The sequence below is a fragment of the Gopherus flavomarginatus genome, chromosome 9 (genome assembly GCF_025201925.1).
Source record: "Gopherus flavomarginatus isolate rGopFla2 chromosome 9, rGopFla2.mat.asm, whole genome shotgun sequence".
Classification (NCBI taxonomy): Eukaryota; Metazoa; Chordata; order Testudines; family Testudinidae; genus Gopherus; species Gopherus flavomarginatus.
In genome coordinates this window covers 93079174-93101378 of record NC_066625.1, presented here as the reverse complement: position 1 = coordinate 93101378, position 22205 = coordinate 93079174, and the positions used below count along the sequence as shown (strand labels likewise).

The 22205-nt window shown below is 43.6% G+C and overlaps 1 protein-coding gene across 2 annotated transcripts in view; it reads right to left on the bottom strand.

Annotated features, from left to right (window-relative positions):
• IQGAP1 (IQ motif containing GTPase activating protein 1) overlaps positions 1-22205 on the bottom strand; it is a 178745-nt gene that overhangs the window by 19451 nt on the left and 137089 nt on the right. For both annotated transcript variants that reach the window (XM_050967187.1, XM_050967188.1), the window contains exons 30-36: positions 20282-20414; positions 19783-19885; positions 18602-18737; positions 9021-9108; positions 4997-5209; positions 3795-3961; positions 1513-1635 (exon numbers count right to left, since the gene is read on the bottom strand). In XM_050967187.1, coding sequence (XP_050823144.1) covers positions 1513-1635; positions 3795-3961; positions 4997-5209; positions 9021-9108; positions 18602-18737; positions 19783-19885; positions 20282-20414 — 963 coding nt within the window. The remainder of the gene's footprint in view (positions 1-1512; positions 1636-3794; positions 3962-4996; positions 5210-9020; positions 9109-18601; positions 18738-19782; positions 19886-20281; positions 20415-22205) is intronic.

The window sequence follows — 22205 nt, the reverse complement described above, 5'->3', positions numbered from 1 at the left end:
TGCCGAGGCCGACGTCAGGACCCAGGTAGGCCCCGAAGGACAGTACGGAAGTGGCCCAGGGGCAGCCGACCCCAGTCTGGCTGCAGCATTACCAGAGCGTATGTCAGTGTGTTGCGGCCAGGATCCCCACGGACTCCAGCGGATCTTCAGCCGCTGCTAGGGCCCCGGGCTGGGAGGCAGTGGAGTAGGAAGGCCTTCGTCCCCCCTGCCACTCAACTCCTGGGTGGAAGACTCCCCCTCTTCCTGGCCTGAGGAGGCCAAAGCCTATCATTACTGCTCAGCCCTTCCCAAGGGCCTGAGCCTACTGACACAGTGTTTGTTGCCCTGCCCTGACTGAGGGCCAGGGCCTTTAACTGCTATTGCTGCTCAGCCCTGCCCCAGGGCCTGAGCCCCCTTGTCCCGCGGAGCAGGCAATTGCCACTAGGACCGCCGGACTATTTCCCTGGACCCTCCGGTGTGTAGTGAGCCGGCATGGCTCCCCTCCTCACCTGGGGAGGGTCGAGCCCCGGCGGCACTCATTTACAGAGTTCTAGAAAACATTTACTCTGACTCTGTATCCCCACACACTATGCACCTTTGGATAGATCACACATAGCACAGAAACCTTAGAAACTTTTCAAATGTAATAATATATTATGTTCTATGTATCTGCTGGATCCCATATTTGTTCCATGTGAAGGTAGTAAGAATTGCGCTGTACTGATGAATAGGATGCTCTGGCATATACTAGCACATGCAGTGTGGATAGTATAAAATTGCACATATGGGGTTTTAAGAAGTTTGACAGTGGACAGTTCTTTAACTTATCAGAAAAAGGCATAATGAGACCCAATGGTTGGAAAGTAAAGATAGACAAATTCAGACTAGAAATAAAGTGATAGTTTTTAACAGTGCAGTAATTTAATCATTGGAAAACCTTAGCTGGGGATGAGATGGATTCTCTATCACTTGGAAGTCTTTAAAGGATGTCTTTCTAAAAGACATGCTCTAGCTCAACCAAAAGTGATGGGCTTGATGCAAAAATTGCTGACTCTTTGATCTGTGCTATGCAGGAGGACAGACTATATGCTCATATTGGTCTTTTGGCCTTAAAAATCTATGAATTTACAAACACTACACAGCTTCAGGAGCTCAACCAGACATCAGTTTGTCATTATTTCAGACTAGTCTCTACAGAACAGTTTTGGTGACTGATGGAACCCACTGATGGAACTCACTGGCTGAGAGATGGAATTTTGTTCCTCTACACCAGTGATTCTCAACCTATTTACCATTGTGAGCCTCATATGCAGCTCTCTATGTGTTATGGGAACTACATCCATAACATGACTCTGAGGATGTCACATGGGCTGCAGCTGTGTGCTGACTGGGCTGCAAGCACTGCTCTACACTGAAACCCTGGAAAAGGCGTTTACAAGCAGAAGATGACGGAGTTAGTAACACTTGTTTCCTTATTCCCAGCTAAGGTAAAGATCTTTGGACCTTAGCCTTAAAGGTTAAAAGGATACTCACTGGTTTACTTGCAGGTCTTCAATCTCCAACAGGACTCCCTTCTCATGGAGTCGAGCTGCCGTATATTTCAGAGAAATCTTTTTACTCTTTTTGCCTTTCATCTCCCGTGGCTTCTTAGAGACTCTGAGAAAAACAAATAAAGAAGTTAGCCGAATGAGGCAATATGAGTGAGCAATGACAGAATCTGATCTGATCTGGGTAGATGGCAGGAAATGAGTAATAAACTGGTATTGTCTAACGAATAGTTGTTATAAATACAGAATATTCACACATTTTAAGTTATTTAAGCCAGAGACCATAAGTTTATAGTCTATTTATAGATGTGTGGGCACGTGCACATGTATATATACTGCACCCATTACAATCTACTCTGACCTCTTGCACAACAGAGGCTGCAGAACCTCACCTAGTAATTCCTGTAGCAACCCCAATACTTTACGGTTGAAAAACAGCATATCTTTCAGAAAGATATCCAATTTTGATTTAAAAGATTTCAAGGGACAGTGAATTTACAACATTCTTTGGTAAGCTGTTCCAATGATTAATCAACCTCATTGTTAAAAATCTGGAAAGAACTATTCCTGTTCCTTGCTCTCTGGGGACCCAGAAGCAGTAAAGCATTCAGAAGGAACCCAAAATTATGAATTTAGCCTGCAGAAGAGAAGAATGAGGGGGGATTTGATAGCTGCTTTCAACTACCTGAAAGGGGGTTCTAAAGAGGATGGATCTAGACCAGTGTTTCCCAAACTTGGGATGCCGCTTGTGTATGGAAAGTCCCTGGCGGGCCGGGCCGGTTTGTTTACCTGCTGCATCCACAGGTCTGGCTGATCACAGCTCCCACTGGCCGTGGTTCGCTGCTCCAGGCCAATGGAAACTGCTGGTAGCAGCGTGGGCCAAGGGAGGTACTGGCTGCCGCTTCCAGCAGCTCCCATTGGCCTGGAGCAAAAAACCACGGCCAGTGGGAGCCACAATTGGCTGGACCTGTGGACATGGCAGGTAAATAAACTGGCCCAGCCTATCAGGGGCTTTCCCTACACAAAGAGCATCCCAAGTTTGGGAAACACTGATCTAGACTGTTCTCAGTGGTACCAGATAATAGAACAAGGAGTAATGGTCTCAAGTTGCAGTGGGGGAGGTTTAGGTTGGATATTAGGAAAAAAATTTTCACTAGGAGGGTGGTGAAGCACTGGAATGGGTTATCTAGGGAGGTGGTGGAATCTCCTTCCTTAGAGGTTTTTAAGGTCAGGCTTGACAAAGCCCTGGCTGGAATGATCTAGTTGGGGATTGGTCCTGATTTGAGCAGGGGGCTGGACTGGATGACCTCCTGAGGTCCCTTCCAACCCTGGTATTATATGATTCTACGAATTATATCAGCTATCAGAGGCTAGACCACAAGATACTGCCAGTTCACCTCAGAGACCTGACAGGAGTAAGTGGCAGTGAACTGATGCTTAGAGGCTTCTGCCCAGTGTGCTGGGCACTGTACAAGCATAATAAAATCACGGTTATTGCCCTGACCACTTACAACCTACATATAAGATGAGACACAACACAAGGACACAACAAAAAGATAGGGGGAGCATAAGGTAACAGAAAGACCAAGTTCCATAAGGCTGCAAGTTGAAGCTAGACAAATTCAGAATGGAAATAAGTTGTAAACTTTAAATAGTGAGAGTAATTAACCATTGAAATTTCCAGGTGGTGGATTCTCCATCACTGACAACTTTTAAAACAAGATTGTTTGTATTTTTTTTTTTTTTTTTTTTTAAAGATTTGCTCTAAGATTTATTTTGGGGATGTTCTATAGCCTGGGCTATACAGAAGGTCAAATTAGATGGTCATAATGGTTCCTTCTGGCCTTGGAATCTATGAATCTGGTATAAATGTTTGAAGTAGAGAGAACAACTCACTTTATCATGTGTTCCTGCACTTTACATGCATCACAAAAGTTACATTCTTCCAAGTCCTCCTTTTTAGACCCAACCATATTCCTCCAACTCTTAAGTCCACCTGCTGTCAGCTAGACATTTCCCTCCCTCCCTTCTATACGTTTTGCCCTCTTACATGACTCAGCTACTCTCCTCCATCCCAGACCTTCCTACCGTCACTCAGTTCTCTCTCCAGGGCTTACACTTATTTTGTTTCATGCCTAAGACCCTCACTCAGAAGATGACTCTCCCAGGGAGTCCAATCGAGAAGCTTTGAGGTGGTGGCATGACTCTTCTCAGCTGTAGTCTATGCATTCCTTTCCCAAAAACCCAGCGCTGCTCTGAGGTACTCACTTGCCCTTGCTGGCCAAGTTATCCAAGCAGGTTTTGATATAGCTTTTATAATAATCCACTTGTTCCTCATAAAAAGTGGCTTTGGAGTTCAGCGCACTGTAAGTCTGCTGCAGCTTCACTAGCTCTGCTTTTCTCCTCTGACGGTATCTGCGCTGGTTCCGGATGTCCTAGATAAGGATGGTAGATGTGTGAAGCTTTACCATTGAGTCATTGCTGGGTGCTCCCTTTATCAAGCCACTGTACAATATTACGAGAGTCCATTTGGAACACACATTTCCAAGTTTAATACCGACAGTAATTAGCCCTTTCACAGACTTTCTAACCAAATATATCCTTATAGACAGAAATCAAATGTCCTGCACAATTTTTCATTTCTTCCCATGCTAATCTCTTATTTTTAGAAAGAAATGTTATTTTGATTATTATGAACAAATGAAAATGTCTAGTTTCCAGATTAGCTTCCATTATGATTTTGGATAATTAGGCATCATTCAAGGGTTTATTCTTACCTGATCTCTAAAGGAGACAATTTATTTTATTTATGTATATATCACTCTGATACATTAATTTTGGTAAATATTTGATGTCAGATAACGGTCACCACCGTGAGAATAGACGAAATGTGACAGCAGCTATGATTTTTTTTATTTCTCCCTTTCTCCTCTACTGAGGATTGTTTACTGAAGATGGTTTTTCTAAAAGTATTATGAATTTTTATTTTGTACTTACATGTAAAATAAGGTTTCTTTACAAGAGTAATCTTTGAAAAGAAATTTTAGAATATATCAATTTAAAAAGAAATAATTTCAGAATAAGTGAATTTAAATTTAAAAAGGAGGGAACAAAGAGGGCAAGTCCATGCATTAGGGTTTCAAGTTAAAAAGAGGAAAATTAATGTTACACTTACTGACTGAGTCTCAGGAATTTTTCCCCAAGAAAATAAAAACTCTTCCTCACAGTCAATGAGGTCCCATCATCAACAAAGTGTTTATGAGAAAAGTGAATTCCCGCATGTATATGAAAGGCTGGAGATTAGCAGAGCATGTGTTACTCATCTCTCTGAGAGGCAGCTGTCACTATTACTTTAAATACCTTAGAAAATTCCTGCCATCTGCACTATTGCAACTTCAATAAGAGTAACAAATGACGAGGCCATAATTTGAAACACCTAACAAACCACCAGTGAGCTCCTGTCAGAATACCTTGGCAATATCATTGATTAGCTCCTGGTATCTATTCTTTGGGTTCACAGTTCCCAGTTCTGACAACTTCTTCAAGCCTGTCTTGATTTTCTCCTTCTTTTCTTGAAGATTCAAGTTGCTGTCCTCCTTTACAGATTTAGATTTTTTCATCTTGTCAGGGGTTTTGGCATCACGAATGGCCCGTCTCTGCATAGCTCTCTGATGCTCTGCTTCCTAGGAGAGAAGAGAATTACAAGTTAGGTGCACAGATTTTAAGGCTATACGTAAGGTTAAGATGCTGTCAGGGGTATTTTTAGTAAAAGTCAGGGACAGGTTGCAGGCAATAAACAAAAACTCATGGAAGCCCATAATCTGTTCCCGATTTTTACTAAAAATACCCTGGGAGGGGACAAAGAGAGCATTGCCAGGGCTTGCACCTGATCCAGGGACAGCGCTGACCACTGCTGCTCCTTTCCCAGGGGGACTGATCCAATCCCTGCCACTGTTCTGGCAGCAGCTGTTCTGGCAGCCCTAGGGCAGACTACCCATCGGTCAGCTGCTCCGTGGCCCTGAGGCTGGCTGCTGACCAGCTGTTCTGGCGGCCCTGTCCCCCAGTGACTGCTGCTCTGTGGCCTTGGGACTGGTTGCCAGTCAGCTGTTGTAGCAGCCCTCGGGCGGAAAAGCTGCTCTAGCCCTGTCCCAGAAGTTGTCACAAAGGTCCTGGAAAGTCATGGAATCTGTGACCTCTGTGACAGAATCGTATCCTTAGCTATAAGGGAAAATCGTCACCAACTAGTCTAACCTCCAACATAACTAAAGCCACAACATTTCACTCAGTGATTCCTGCACTGAATACAGTAATTAGTTGTTGAACTACACAATGCCCAGTACTCATTCATACCCTAGTACCAGCACTGGCCTATCTGAAATCTGCTTTTTACATCATCCCCCTATATATATGGCTTCCAACAATCCAATCATCACATGAGTAAAAATCAAATATACCATATATCCATAAGAATGGCCATACTGGGTCAGACCAAAGGTCCATCAAGCCCAGTATCCTGTCCTCTGACAGTGGCCAGGTGCCTCAAAGGGAATGAACAGACAGGTTATCATCAAGTAATCCATGCCCTGTCACCCAATCCCAGCTTCTGGCAAACAGAGGCTGGGAACACCATCCCTGCCCATCCTGGCTAATAGCCATTGATGGACCTATCTTCCATGAATCTATCTAGCTTTTTTTTGAACCCCGCTACAGCACTGGCCTTCACAACATCCTCTGGCAAGAAGTTCCACAGGTTGACAGTGCATTGCATGAAATACTTTCTTGTGTTTGTTTTAAATCTGCTACCTATTAATTTCATTTGGTGGCCCACTGTTCTTGTATAATGAGAAGGAGTAAATAACACTTCCTTATTTACTTTCTCTATACCACTCATGATTTTATAGACCTTTATAATATCCCCTCTTAGTTGCCTCTTTTCCAAGCTGAGAAGTCCCAGTCTTATTAACCTCTCCTCATACAGAAGCCGTTCTTTACCCCTAATCATTTTTGTTGCCCTTTTCTAAACCTTTTTCCAATTCCAATATATCTTTTTTGAGATGGGGTGACCACATATGCACTCAGTATTCAAGGTGTGGGTATACCATGGATTTATATGGAGGCAATATGATATTTTCTGTCTTCTTATCTATCCCTTTCTTGATTCCCAACATTCTGTTTGCTTTTTTGACTGCTGCTGCACACTGAGTGGATGATTTCAGAGAACCATCCACAATGACTCCAAGATCTCTTTCTTGAGTGGTAACAGCTAATTTAGATCCCATCATTGTATATGTACAGTTAGGATTATGTTTTCCAATGTGCATCACTTTGCATTTATCAACATTAAATTTCATCTGCCATTTTGTTGCCCAGTTTTGTGAGATCGTTTTGTAGCTCTTCGCAGTCTGCCTGGGACTTAACTATCTTGAGTAGTTTTGCATCATCTGCAAATTTTGCCACCTCATTGTTTAATATATTCATAAACAATCTGGAAAAAGGGGTAAATAGGACTGGGCCCAGTACAGATCCCTGGGGGACACCACTATTTACCTCTCTCCATTCTGAAAACTTACCCTTTGTTTCCTATCTTTTAACCAGTTACCAATCCATGAGAGAACCTTCCCTCTTATCCCATGACTGCTTATTTTGCTTAAGAGCCTTCGGTGAGAGACCTTGTCAGAGGCTTTATGAAAATCTAAATAAGCTATATCCACTGGATCTCCTTTGTCCGCATGTTGTTGACCCCCTCAAATAATTCTAGTAGATTGGTGAGGCATGATTTCCCTTTACAAAAACCATGTTGACTATTTCCCAACAAATTATTTTCATCTATGTGTCTGACAATTTTGTTCTTTATGATTGGTTGAAACTATTTGCCTAGTACTGAAGTGAGGCTTACTGGCCTGTAGTTGCCAGGGTCACCTCTGGAGCCCTTTTAAAAAAGTGGCATCACATTAGCTATCCTCCAGTTATTTCTTACAGAAACTGATTTAAATGATAGGTTACAGATGATAGTTAGTAGTCCTGCAATTTCACATTTGAGTTCCTTCAGAACTGTTGGGTGAATACCACCAGGTCCTGGAGACTTATTACTGTTTAGTTTATCAATTTGTTCCAAAACCTCCTCTAATGACACTTCAATTTGGGACAGTTCCTCAGATCTGTCACCCAGAAAGAATGGCTCAGGTTTGGGAATCTCCCTCCAGGGGCGGCAAGCCGCGGGGGGCAGCATGCCGCTCGCCATGAAGGTGGCAGTGAGGCTGCCTTTGGCAGCATGCCTGTGGGAGGTCCACCGGCCACGCGGCTTCAGCGGCAAGTATGCCGAAGGTGTGGGACCAGTGGACCTCCTGCAGGCATGCCACCGAAAGCCACCTGACTGCCGTGCTTGGGGCAGCAAAATACACAGAGCCGCCCCTGTCTCCCTCACATCCTCAACAGTGAAGACTGATGCAAATAATTTATTTAGTTTCTCCAGAATGGCCTTATCGTCGCTGAGTGCTCCTTTAGCATCTCAATCGTCCAGTGGCCTCACTGGTTGTTTAGCAGGCTTTCTGCTTCTGATGTATTTAAAAAAACTTTTGCTATTACTTTTGGAGTCTTTGGCTAGCTGTTCTTCAAATTCTTTTTTGGTCTTTCTAATTATATTTTTATACTTAGTTTGCCAGAGTTTATGCTCTTTTCTATTTTCCTCATTAGGATTTATCTTCCACTTTTCAAAGGATGCCTTTTTGCCTCTCACTGCTTCTTTTACTTTGCTGTTTAACCACAATGGCTCTTCTTTGGTTCTCTTACTATATTTTTTAAATTGGGGTATACATTTAAGTTGAGCCTCTATTATGGTGTCTTTAAAAAGTTTCCACGCAGCTTGCAGGGATTTTACTTTTGGTACTATAACTTTTAATTTCTGTTTCTAAATTCTATAGTACAATTTAGTTCATTTAAGATTTTTACTTCCACTTGATTCTACACTTTCTTTCACATATAGTGCCACTCCCTCACCAGCATGACCCGTTCTGTCCTTCCGATATATTTTGTGCCCTGGTATTACTGTGTCCCATTGATTATCCTCATTCCACCAGGTTTCTGTGATGCCTATTAGAACAATATCCTCATTTAATACTAGGCGTTCTAGTTTACCCATCTTATCAGTTAGACTTCTAGCATTGGTATGTAAACATTTTTAAAAACTTGTCATTTTTTGGCTGTCCTCTATTGCATGACGTAATTGAATGCGACTTTTTTTCATTTGACTGTTTCTCATCAGATCTTTCCTGTACTTTATCATTTTCCATCCTCTCCCTCCTTCTTAGGACACAGGGAATCTCCATTTATAGATCCTTCCTTTTACATACATACAAACATCAATATGTCACACCTAAACTGCCACATATATTACAATCCCAGAATTTAGGCTTTCATATGTACCTGCAGCCACATATATCTAGATTTAAAATAATCCAGTATCCTAAGGAGTGGAGCCAAACTACTTTTCCATACCTGCTCATGGGTGGCTGGAGTTTCCAGGATCTCAGTTAGTGTCTCCCCCGGCTGGAAGCGAATTACATCTACAATCAAGCGCTTTGCACTGAAAAGAAACCAAGGAGAGTAGGAAACAAAACAACATTAAAACAAAACAAAACAAAAATCCTATTCCTGCTCTGAAATGAGAACAAAGCTACCACTGATTCATATTAGACCAGTCATATTCATAGTGGATCCACATCCAAACCAGTCAACAGTCCTTATATTGTCAATACTCATGCCTCACTTCTCCAAATGCAAAGAAAGAAAAGTTACTTACTAGTAACTATGGTTGTTTGAGAGTTGCCTCTGTGCATTCCCACTCTGGGGATGGTGCCCCCACACCTTGAGCTTGCAGAGCCATCTTGAAAGGTGCATTGTTGGGACTACATGAGCACCTCCCCACCTGAACCCCATGGTGCTGAACAGTCAGCTCATCACACCGTATATAAGGGAGTGCTACCCTACAACAGTCTCAGGTCCTTCACCTGGACAGCAGAGTCCAAGCTGTGTAGAGAACTTTGAGGTAGAGTGGAAGGTGGATGGGCAGTGGCAAAGTAAAGTGACAACTCTCAAACCACCACAGTTACTGTTAGGTAACATTTCTTTCTCAAGGGCCTCTGTGCATTCCCACTCTTGGGAGATCCATGTAGACTGGACAGTTCATGAAAGGTGGGCTGAGGAATTCTCAATTAAATAAAGACTGTAGCTTCACACATCCAGCATCAGAGTGGGATGCTAGTATATGGTGAATATGTGGACTGAACTCCAAATGACTGCTCTACAAATCTCAGCAAGAGGATAGGCCTTAAAATAGGCCAGATAGACAGCAGTAGCCCTCAATGAACGAGTCCTCAAGCCTGCGGGAATGAGGACTTTGGCTATGTTAAACATCTGATTGCATATGGCATCCCACTGTTCTTTTCCCCATGGGGTATACCCAGACACCTTCATCTACCCAAATGCCACAAAAAACCACGCTGACACAAACAAATCAGCCATCCAAAACCAAAGAATGTTCTCTAAGCAGAATTTATCCTGAAACGACATACATCCCTTGGTCCTGCAGTATGTAAAAGGCCAGCCACGGAACCCTGTGAAGAGGGCCACTCATACCTGGAAGGCACTCTGGATAGGAAAGAATGAAGATGAAACTCCTACAGGAGATGGAGATGGTGTGTTTTGGGTACTGTGGGGTGGTCTGTGTCACCCTGAAATGGAGAGACCTATGCCAGAGGACTGGGGCACAGCTCTGGGCTGGAGGAAGATACATGCACCAGTTAGGCTAAAATTTGGAAAGTAAGCACAACAATGAGCCTTGAAGAAGTAAAAGAAGTGAATAGGATGATGTAACAGTACACTGGTCACAGGGTGCATGTGTGTCCCAATGCACCTGTGTGATGAATGTGGAAATTTGCTGTAATATTTATGCAAACAGTACACATCTCAGCTAACTGTCTGACTTTATTATTACCTGTCAGAGTAGCTGGTCCCTCTCGATAGACTAAGCCCAGCTTCCCTGGACCAGAGTAGTGAGTCCAATCCAGCCAATTAAAGAGAGTTGGGCTGCATTTGGGCCTATAAGGGCTGCTAATGGATGGTTGAGAGGGACTGAGACAGGCTGCAGAGGAAGGAAACCCACACTGGAGTGCAGCTACCGCCTGTGGTGGGTCCCAGGACTAAGGGGCCAAGAAAGCAGCCCTAGGGTGGTTGCTCCAAGAAGAGAGCAGAGCTCACTGAGACTGGGAAACTGCTAGGAGCAGGAATGAAGCACAGAGAAGTTTAGTTCTGTCCAAGTAGAAGGCTAGACATCATTTAACATCTGTGCCTCCAGGGATGAAAGCAGCTTAGGGAAAAAACCACGTTAGACAAAAATTTTGGGAGCAGCCACATCATCACTTTGTCTTTGGAGAATCATGTATAAGGAGGTTCTGCCATGAAAGCCTGCAACTCGCACTCTGCTTGCAGATGTTATTGCCACTAGGAATGTAGTTTTTTGACATGAGAGGAAAGGGACAAGATGCTCGAGGCTCTAACAGAGGTCCCATCAGAGCTGCTAAGACCACGTTAAGTCCTGGAAAGGAACCATTTCCCGTATGGGCAGATGGAAACAAAGAATTTCTTTAAAGAATCCTGCTACCATGGCATTGGAAAAATACCAATCTTTCACAAATGGGTGGTTGAAAAGCTGAGACTGCTGCCAGATACACCTTCAACAAACTAACGGTAAGATCAGACGACTGAAGATGCAGCAAGTACTCTAGCATGCCCTGGATACAAGCCAGCATTGGCTGAAATCCATGGGCCAGGTGTCCACATAGAAAACTGCTTACATTTTGCTGAATAGGACATTCTGGTATAGAATTTTCTACTACTGAGTAGGACATGTTGAACAGCCACCAAACATTTCTCTCCCTCCTCATTCAACCACAGAGTAGCATGCAGTAAGATGAAGGGAACTAAGTGAAGGATGCAAAATGTGACCATGGTTCTGTGTGAGCAGGTTGGGATCAAAAGGAAGGGATATAGGATGCTGACCTGACAACACGAGAAGGTTGGTAAACAAACACTGCACTGGCCATGCTGATACAATGAGGATGTGGTTGGTCCAATCTGCTTTTAGCTTTAGGATAACCTGCAGAACGACTGGGATCAGAGAAAAAGCGTATAGGGAAGCTGAGTGACAGCTGAGGTGGAAGGTGTCGGTCAGGGAGCCTGCAGAACAGATGGCATTTCCTACTGTCCCTTGTAATGAACAGGTCAATCATTGAGATGGTCCAAGTCATGAAAATGACTCGCAGAACACTTGACTTCAGAGACTACTCATGACTCAGAGAAAAATTATTGCTGAGATGGTCCATGAGATGATTCTGGACTCCAGGCAAATTATTGGCTAAAGAAATGATGATTTCGTCGATGTAGAACTGCCATAGCATAATTGTCTTTTGACAGACCACCCTGGATTGTGCTCCTCCTTGCCTGTTCACATAATACATCATGGTAGTATTGCTGGTAAGTATGTGACCCACTAAGCCCCTGATGAGGTCTAGAAAAGTGTGGTAGGCATTGTAGATGGTGTGAAGCTCCAGCACATTGTTATGCAATGGGTCTTCCTGCTCTGACCACAGACCCTGAACTTTCAGCAAACCCAAATGTGCTCCCCCAACCCATCAGGGAGGCATCGGTGAAAATAGTTCTGGTTGATAAGGGCCAGATGAAGGGAATGCCTTGACATACATTCCCCTGAACTGTCCACTAGTGCAAGGAGGCCAGGATCAACCTTTCTAAGCGGTGAAGATTGGATGGTCAAGTGTCTTGAGCCACTTTTGAAGAGGGCAAAGATGCAAACTGGCAAATTGAACCTGCATGCATGCAGAGATCTGGCCCAAGACCCTCAGGCACATCTGAACTTTTGTGGAATGTTGAGACTGCAGAGACAAAGGAGGTGAATCATGTGAAAATAGTAGATCAGGAAAAACACTCTCTCTGAGTCTGAGTCTATTAGGGTCCCAATGAACTCCATTTCCTGAGGGGTACCAGTGTTGATAACCAATATTGTATAGGATGAGAAACAGATGGCCAAGTGAGCAGTGTAATGTGTACGTGTTTAAGAATGTCTTCTCTGCACCTGACTTTTTTGACCTTAGTAGCTAGTTGTGCAGATATGGGAAGACACGGATTCCTTTCTTCCTGAGGTATACTGTCACATAGACGGCAAAGCCCTGGGGTGAGGTGGGGTGGGGAAGAAGACAGTCTGAAAGGAAGGACTGTGTACCTACAATGGCAGTTCACCACAATGAACCAGAGTATGCCTCAGTTGTCACTGGTGTTGGTACCAAACTCAGCGGTGGTACCACAGCAACTGACAGTGCCAAGGTGGAGGGAAGAGAGTGCAGCCACAGTAACAACGGCAGTGCGAAGTGCAGCAGTGCTGGGGAATTTCCTGGTGCCGAGGCGGTTTCTTGTGCCAAGCTGGCACCAGCCTCACTTCTAGTCTGTGGCAAGGGAGCACTGCGATGTGGTGCCAATGTACCCAAAGCTTCAGAAGCCCATCCAGACAGCAAGGCTGTGGGTGCCATAGCCCTGGTGAAGTCCTGGACCAAGGGAGAGCTCAGGACAGAAAGGCAGAGGAGGTCCACCACTGCCTGATATGCCGCCAGTGTGGAAAGAGTGGTGCTAGCATTGTCCTCTTTGGCACCAGACTCAATGGATGACACGGGGCCAGAATCGGAGTTGAATGTATGGGACTCTTGCACCCCTACACAGTACTGGGGAGTGGTCAGAAGGACCTGCTTCATCCTGTGTGCCAACAATAGCCATACTCTTCTTCCTGGATGAGGAAAAGAGTCTCCACGAAACCTGGAGATGTCTCAATTTGTCTTATGAGACTTTTTTTCCTTGGCACGTGTGTGGCTTGAGACTTATGCCTCAAGCAGCACCTTTATAGGCAGGACAGCTTGATGGAGAGCAGCTTCTTCACTTCTTTGTAGAAGCACCAGTCCCAGAGTGCAAGCCAGTCCCACTGATCGAGGTCGACCTCCAATCCAACACAAGCCTCAATGCTGAAACAGGTCTCATGGCTTGCTCAAGAAGGTTCTGCTTCAGGCAAAGGGCTCTAGCCACTAGAGTCTGTTTTGTGAATGATATACACATGGACACCGCTCTTTGAAGTGAGCCTTACCTACGCAGAGCAAGTAGCTTGTGTGAGAGTCGTCTGGGATCACTCACCCATATGACGGACAACATTTGAACCCTGGGAAAACACTTAACTAGACTGACTAACTAACACTAATGCTAAGGGTACTAACTAACTATATACAGCTAGAACTCTAGCTAAAGGATGAGGTGTTGTGAAGTTAAGAACCACAGAGCTCTGACCTCAGCCACAGGCAGTAAAAACAAACTCAAGAGGGGTCAGGCTGACACTGTCTCAGATAGCATGGGGAGGGGTTATGGCCATGAGCACCACCTCCTACAGGTACGACTAGACAAAATTATCTGGCTCTGATGAGCTGGGCTTGCACACGCCTAAGTGGAATACACTGCAGCATCTACTTAAAGATGGCATACGTCAGTACCAATCCCCAGTTCAGATGGAAGACATCAGTTAAATAGTCTGGACTGAGACCAACTTGACAGCAAAATTGGAGTGACGACAGTCAGTCTTTTGAAACCTCTCTCTTGGGGAAGGAGATGAATTAGAATGATCTCTACTTCTTGGAGAAAAGTCAGAGTCTGGCTGTGCACCAGCGGCTTGTGGCGGCACCAAAACCTTTTGAGGGGCCAGGCGATCTGAGGAGGATCCCAGCACTTATACCGTCTCATTGGTTGCTCTATAAAGGTGCTGCTTGAGGCATAAGTCTCAAGCCACACACGTTCTCTTTTTAAAGGATTTACAAATAGAATACTTTGTCTTAATATACCCCTCTCCCAGGCACAAGCATCTAGTATGGGGATAGGTACCCCACAGGAAGGACAGTGCTTAAAACCTGGCAAAGGCATCACATCAGGCAAATCTTACTACTCAACTACTAACTAATCTATCAGAAGGGACCTACCAGCAATAACTAACTATATACCAAAAAGAGGGGAGAAAACTCATGGACAGCAAAAAGAGTGTGAGGTAAAATACAACAGAATGCTCTGCTTCCAACTGCAGGCAATGAGAAGGAACTGAGAGGGTCAAGGCGGTGCTGCCCTTAAATAGCCATGGGAGGAGCAACAAGTGGCCTGAGGGTGAGAGTGTTGCACCTTGGGGTACTGCTAAGCAAAGTTCTCTGGCTTCAGTATGCTGGATGGACACACATCTGTGTGGAATACATATCTGCAACCACTTGAAGCATCTCTCCTTCTCTATGCTAAACCTAAGGACTTCCCAACTCTGTATTCCAGCTGACTGTTAAAACCTACTGTTTTTGAAAAGGCAGCCAGTGTCATTGCAGATACTTGCTGACATGCATTGATCACTGAAGGGGAAAAATGTCCACCGAAGGTGGAATCACTGTTCAGAATTCACAGTGAGAAACAGAGATGCTGGAGCCTGAAGGCCCCAGTTTAGGTCCCCATTTTCAGAGGTAATGAAGGCACATGATCTACTCTTGTGGAAACGTGTGACCCCCCCCTTTAGGGTCTGGCGCACTAAAAGGGTACTCCCAGAAGACTGTTTAACGGCTAGAGCATAGCATAGACCCTCTTGTAGCTTGTAACTAATAAAGTCCATCTATCATAAAAGCTGGATATAAGAGATTAATACCTAATTCATAACAGGTAAAAGACAGCGTAAGGTTTTAAAGCTGAAATGCAGGAAACCTACGGGTGTAGGCCTGTAAAATATTTAGCTTAGCCAAATTAGGCTTTAGGATAAGTTAGCCATATTTTAAAGATAAATCAGCGTAAGTAAGTTGTTAATAAATCTGCTGAGTTTGTGTCTATGGTTGTAATACGCTGATGTTTTGAAAATAACTGCTGAGTTTGGATACTAATGTCTATGAGAGATCAGTGAACATTACAAGATGACTGCTGGTAGCTGGGGTGAAATGCTAGAGACTTCCTTAGGGTAACTGCACGGTACTATGGTGATACGATGACATAAATGCTAACGAATTAAAAACAGAACTACCCAATTGGCTTATCAGGTGAAAAGCCTCCCAGTAATATTGGGTTAACACTCCCAAAGCTGGACATAAGAGGTTCAACCCTTATGCCTATTAAAAAGCTTTGGTGGGCATAGTGTAAGTTATTATAAATAGGGCCCAGCTCTATGACTGGAAGTTGTTGCTTCCTGGAGGTCATCATTTCCTGATTCTCAACAGGAGCCAGCCACCTCCACTCTAATTCAAGATTCCATCTGGATATGAGAGTATGAAAGAACTGGAAATACTGGTGCTGACCACTATTTTCTAACTAGTGAAATCTATGTGACAGTTATATTAATTGGATTTGTCTATGTGATAACGCTTTTAATAAAGATACATCTAATTAGTGCCAGATGGGAAAAGTCCCTGCTTCAGGTATGTATCAGGGAAAAGGTCAACAGTAAGTAAATGGGATCTGTATGTGGGAGGAGAGGAAATTAGATTGGAACAAGAGAGTCTGTTTGATGGATTTCAGTCCAAATTGAGGATTTTAAGTTGCAGCTAGGTAAAAGTATTGATTTTCAGAGATTTTCTTCATAGAATCATAGGGTTGGAAGGGACCTCAGGAGGTCATCTAGTCCAATCCTTGCTCAAAGCAGGACCAATCCCCAGACAGATTTTTACACCAGTTCCCTAAATGGCCTCAAGGATTGAACTCAACCCTGGGTTTAGCAGGCCAATGCTCAAACCACTGAGCTATCTGTCCCCCTACCCCCCAGAAATAGCTTGCTAGAGTGCTATCAACACAGAGGATCCCACCAGGTTCTGCCTTGCTATTACCGGCAGTAAGAGGCAACTAACGGAGGGTGGGGCTGTCCTGCCTTTTATACCCTCATATGGAAACACAAGGAAGCAGCACAGGGTGCAGGTGTGGCCCTGTTCTTGCATGCATGATGCACATACTTAACTATAGTGGGATCCATGCTGACGCGAAGTTGAAGAAGAACTGGACATTCTGCGGCAGCTTCAAGTAAGTTCTCTATGTAAAGTGGCAGATTCTGCCCATTATGAAGGCTCCTTTATGTTGCTCTGACAGCTGAAAGGAGACAGAAACAGCCCCCATCCCCAGGGTGCCATGGGAGAACTATGCCTCCAACAACACAGCCTCAACATAGGTGTGTGCCACTGGAGCAACTGAAACATTATTGCCAGCTCTCTCCATTTTATTGAAGTAATGCAGTTTTGGTCTCAGAATCAGGAAGTCTCATGATGATGCAAAAAGCTCCAGGCTTAATTTACACACCTGTCGAGGGGGAAAATCCCCTCTGACTGGCTGCCTTTTCCACTTCATCTCTTGGGGAAGAAAGTCAATCAAACTTACTGTATCAAGCAGTCAGAGCTCATTCCTGTCTCTCAGGATCTGACAGAAGTTTTTGGGGTAGAAGAAGAGGGAAGAGAAACAGGGGACACCATTTTCACAAGAAGGGAAGAGGAAGCCAAAAAGATGGCTGCTGAGGGTGGCTTTGCTCCCTCCCCCACCCTTTTACAAATGGACTGGCTTCTCTCTGTTCCTCCCTCTTCTTCTCTATTCCTACAACATCAGGCCTAGAGAAAGGAGAAAAGAGGATCCTTGCTGAAGATGCCCCTTCAGTCTGGGAGGGGTTGCGAGTGAAGAGCCACCACTGCTGCAAAAGGAATAGAGGTTTACTGAGGGAGGGGGAAAAGGGAAGGGAAAGATATGGTTGGATGAACTGACTGAGGTAGCTATGGGGCAGATGTGAGGTCAAAGGGGACACAAAATTGATTTGGGAATGAAGGTGCAGAGTTGATGAGTGAGGGACGACGACAGCATAATTAACAGATGTATAGATGGGGGAACAAAATTAACTAGAATTTTGAGAGAACGTGGAAAACCTCCGCACCATCAGGTAGTCCTTTAATACAAGTTTGTGTAATGTACTTTTTTAAGTTGGTAGGTATGGATTTCAGAGAAGCAATCTGAGCTAGAATCAAATCAATCAATGTGCATATGTGACAATGAGCTAGCCCCAATCTCCTCACAATCACACATACTAAAAGGGAAAAGGGAAATTCAGAATCAGAAGAGATTAAAAATATGATTTTTGTTTAAAAGAACCTCATAATTTTGAGGCCAATCTCACATTTTGTGGTCTGACTAATGATATTTTAACTTTTGGGGTTTACAATACTGCTAGAGCAGGTGATTGACAGCTGTGGGGAAAACACTGTAAATTACCACTTGGGTTCCCTGCTCCTGCAGCCTGCATCTCCTGAGAGGCACAGCAGAGAATCTGCCTTAAGATTTTTACTGAATTCAGTATGAAAGTAATGAATGCAACAGTACAGAATTTCTTGTATTGAATTTAACATGCGAGTTAAGTATTACATATACTGCACATTTCCCCTCCCCGAAATTTTCAATGTGTCACAAATGTTGTATTGGTAACACAGAACTGCACTGGAGAAGTGATCTATGGGGGTTTCTCTGCTAAAATGATCTGCTGTGAATTAGTTAACTATGTCCACAGTAAAAATTGAGGTAATTGGCTTCAGAGTTAAAATGTACTCAAGATCTATAAAGGCCATTCACACACTTCAGAGCTCTTGTTTCAGACTTTGTACGGACACTATCAGACTTCACTGTATCAGTTACACTCAGCTTGTGTTTGGAAGGTTTTCTTCATAATCATGAAAACTGGAGACACTTTTTTTAAATGACAAACCTTAAATTCTCCACTACTATGCTTTGGCAATGGGGTTTTCCTGGAACAAATTCAATGGCCACAAAATCTAGGGGCCCTGGATACAAGCTGTATGCACTTAAACAGGCTTGAATTCATTTATTCTTTCATTTCCTGACATCACAGTTGCCTTTTTCTTCCCTCAGAGTCCAACCCATAAAATTAATATTCTATCCCTTATTTAAGCGACGACTGCTATTGGCCGTTACCCATCACTCACTTCAGCAGGATTGTCCTTGCATCCATTTCAGCATTCTCATCACCAGGAACATCAAATTTATTAGTCAGCGTAAGAGAAACTTCAGTCTTTGCTAGCATCTCCTTGTTGGGGTCATTAATGTTACCAGACCCTTCCCCTGGGGTAGAAAAAGGAGAGGTGAGTTACCAATGAGAGAACCTACTTCCCAATGCCAGATGTGATGATAGTGACACAGGTTAGAATGTATTCAAACACTGTCATGGGCTATTTGGTTCTGCAATATCTTCCTTCCAGCACCGTACAGAAAAACAATTAATTCATTTTAAAGGACCTTTTACAGCCTATTTATGGGTTTTAAAAACATGCTCATCTTGCACATACATAATTTAGGATTTCCTAACATTCCTCCTTCTTCAGCAAACTGAAAGAAAATAGATACTAAAAAAATAAGATTTCATGTAAATTCAAGTTTTGGTGCCTCAGAGGTATACAAATCAGAGTGTGTGAGAGATATATCTTGCATTTCAACCTGCCTCTCTACTGACAAGCTTAAATGTGACCTACCAAGAAATTCAGTTTGTGCTCTTTGTTGCTTCTTTGGCCTTATGTATACTAAAAAGGGTTTGTTGGTATAGTTAGTAGAGATGCAGCTTGCATTGGCAAAAGAGTTCTTTTGCTAGTATAGCTTATAACAGTTCCCTGAATTAAATTAGCTATAATGGCAAAAGGACTTTTTTGGTTGATATGTCTACATTAAAGCATTTGCTGATATAGCTAGCTATATCAATTACCGATATATGCTAGCAATACTTTTAAGCGTAGACCAGACCTTTATGTTGCATGAATGAGGACTGAAAGACTTGTCAATGTTTTTTCACATTAGAAATTCAGGTCCCTGGTGAGAGGAGAAGGTGTAAGGGGGGGTGGGGGGAGAATGAGGAAACCTGGTATGGTGGAAGGGGAGGCACACAGAGCCCTGGCATTGGAGGAAAGGATTTGATACAGTGCCTCGCAGATTCATAGAACACAGAGATGGAAAAGCCCTATGGGATAACCTAGCCTAGCACACTGTAGGCTGCTGTTGGTATAGCACCAGTTCCCTCCTTAACCATGATTATTCTTTATAGTAATTTTTTTAAACCACACTTGGAGCTACTCAGAAGAACATCACATCCCCCTCATGTAAAAGAAGAGCAGCTCACCTATCAGGGATTCAATAGTGGGAACTTCCCCCAGGTCATCCAGCAGCTCATGAATTGGATCATTGTGCTCAGGTGCAATCGCATCTTGATGATCTAAAAGCAACTAGATTAATACAAATATAAATAATAATTAACTATTCCTCCTGTGTCTTATTTCACCCAGTTTAAGAATTTCATTATTTAGGCTGATATTCTTTGGAGAGAATTCCTCTCAGTTCATATGATTCCCAGTGAAGATACTAGCAGGCAAATGTCTGGCATCGTCACATAAGACTTAAAGTATCAGATGACTTCACAAGAAAAAAATATTAAAAAGGCCATAAGCAGACAAACTACTGACCTCAACATTCTGACAGTTCAGAAGATATTGCCTTTTTTTTTTTTTTAAACAATATCGTCAACATTTGAACTTGTTAAATGATTCACATTAAACCAATCAGTAACAGATTGTTCAGAAGGGCCATTCTGCAAGAAAGAAATGTGACCAGTGTATACTTACAGTGTGTGTATTGATGATTTCTCCAATGGAAATATAGATAACTGGTTTAGTGAGAGTCACCAAGTCAGAATATTCATCAACATTAAATTTATCCTGTAGTTCTGGAACCTCACAGGCAGCCTGAAAAAAACGTCTTCAGACAAAAAGAAAAAAGAATCAAACACAATCCTGCCATCACAAGCACTAACATAACCAAGGCATTCTCTCCCTGTTATTTCCTCAAGCAGAGCTGTTCTTTGGAACTTTGGTACAATAAGAGGAGGTTACTTACCTGTAATTGGAGGTTCTCTGAGATGTGTGGTCCATTTCTGTATTCCACTGAGGGGTTTACGCATGAACACTAAGTCTGGAGCTGGAGAATTTGACAGTAGTGTCCCTTGGTTCGTGCACGTGCTCTGGCTCACCTTGTGGTTTCGTTCAAAGCGACAACGGGCAAACCACATTGACTGTATCTCCAATTCCTTCTCCACCCTGAACCAGACACATCCATAGCAGAGGAGAGGGAGGGCAGGAAGTGGAATGACGTTAGGGACCACACATCTCAAAGAACCTCCAGTTTAAGGTAAGTAACCTCCTATTCTCTTTGAGTGATGATCCCTACTGTATTCCACTGAAGGTGATTAGCAAGCAGTACTTAAGTCGGAGGAGGATGTGAGGATGAAGATGGAACAGTCATGCAGACGACTGCCAGCCGAAGATGGCATCTACTGCCAGGTCCTGTACTAAGACGTGCGTTGCAAAGGTGTGCACAGAACTCCACACGGCCATTCTACATATGTCCTGGAGTAGGACATCCTAAAGGGAGGCTGTGGTTGAGGTCTGGACTCTTGAGGAAAGGGTCTGTACCCCACTAGGGGAAGGCAGGCAAGCCAGATAGTTGATAGCAAAATGTAATGCAACACAAAATCTACTGAATGGAGATTGCCTGACCCCTAAATCTTTCTGCTAGTGCAACAAACAGTTTGGAGCGCTTTCTGATGAGTCTTGTCCTTTGCAGGTAGAAGGCCAAAATCTGTTGGCTGTATAGGGAGTACAGTTGTCATTCCTCAGCAAATGTGTGTGGCTTCAGGAAGAAAACAGGTAAGTGAATGGATTGATCAATATGAAACTGGGAGATTACCTTTGGCAGGAATTTGGGATGCAGGCACAAGATGACTTTATTTTTATGGAATATTGTGAAGGGCAAGGGAGGGTCTACCATCATGGCCCCAAGCTCACTGACTCTTCTTGCAGAAGTCATAGCAATAAGGAAGGTGACTTTCATTACATGGAGCATGATGCCAACAGTTCGAATGGTGATTTCATTAGTATAGATAGAACTATATTCAGATCCCACTGCAGAGTGATGGTTTGGATGGGGAAAGGTTCTGATGAGGGCCTTCCAAAACAGTTAATAGGTATGTAAAGACAGTGCTCTTCCACAGGAGGGTGGAATGTGCTAATGGCTGCTAGACGGACTTTCAGAGAATTGAGGGCAAGACCCGATGCCTTCAAGGACAGGAGGTAGTCAAGGAGGAGGGAAATCCCCATCCATTCTGGGGAAAGTTCCTTTTGTTGGGCTCAGGAAGTGAAACATTTCCACTTGGCCCTGTAACTGTGTCTAGTGGATTCTTTCCTGCTGCAGGAGAGGATGTCTTGCACAGCTGAGGAACAGGCCCATTCTAGAGTAGATGCCCATCCAAATATCATGCTCTAAGGTGAAGTGACTATGGATTGGGATGTCTGATTTCACTGTTGCATTGCACTAGCAGATCAGGGAAGATTGGAGGGGAACTGGTGGACAGGTTGACATACATAGGAGGTTGGGAAACTGTCAGGGCCAGCAGGGCGTGATCAGAATGATGATCACTCTTTCTCATCTGATCTTATAGAGTACTGGAGGCAGTAGAGGTAGAGGAGGGAAGGCGTAATTGATTTGGTCTGA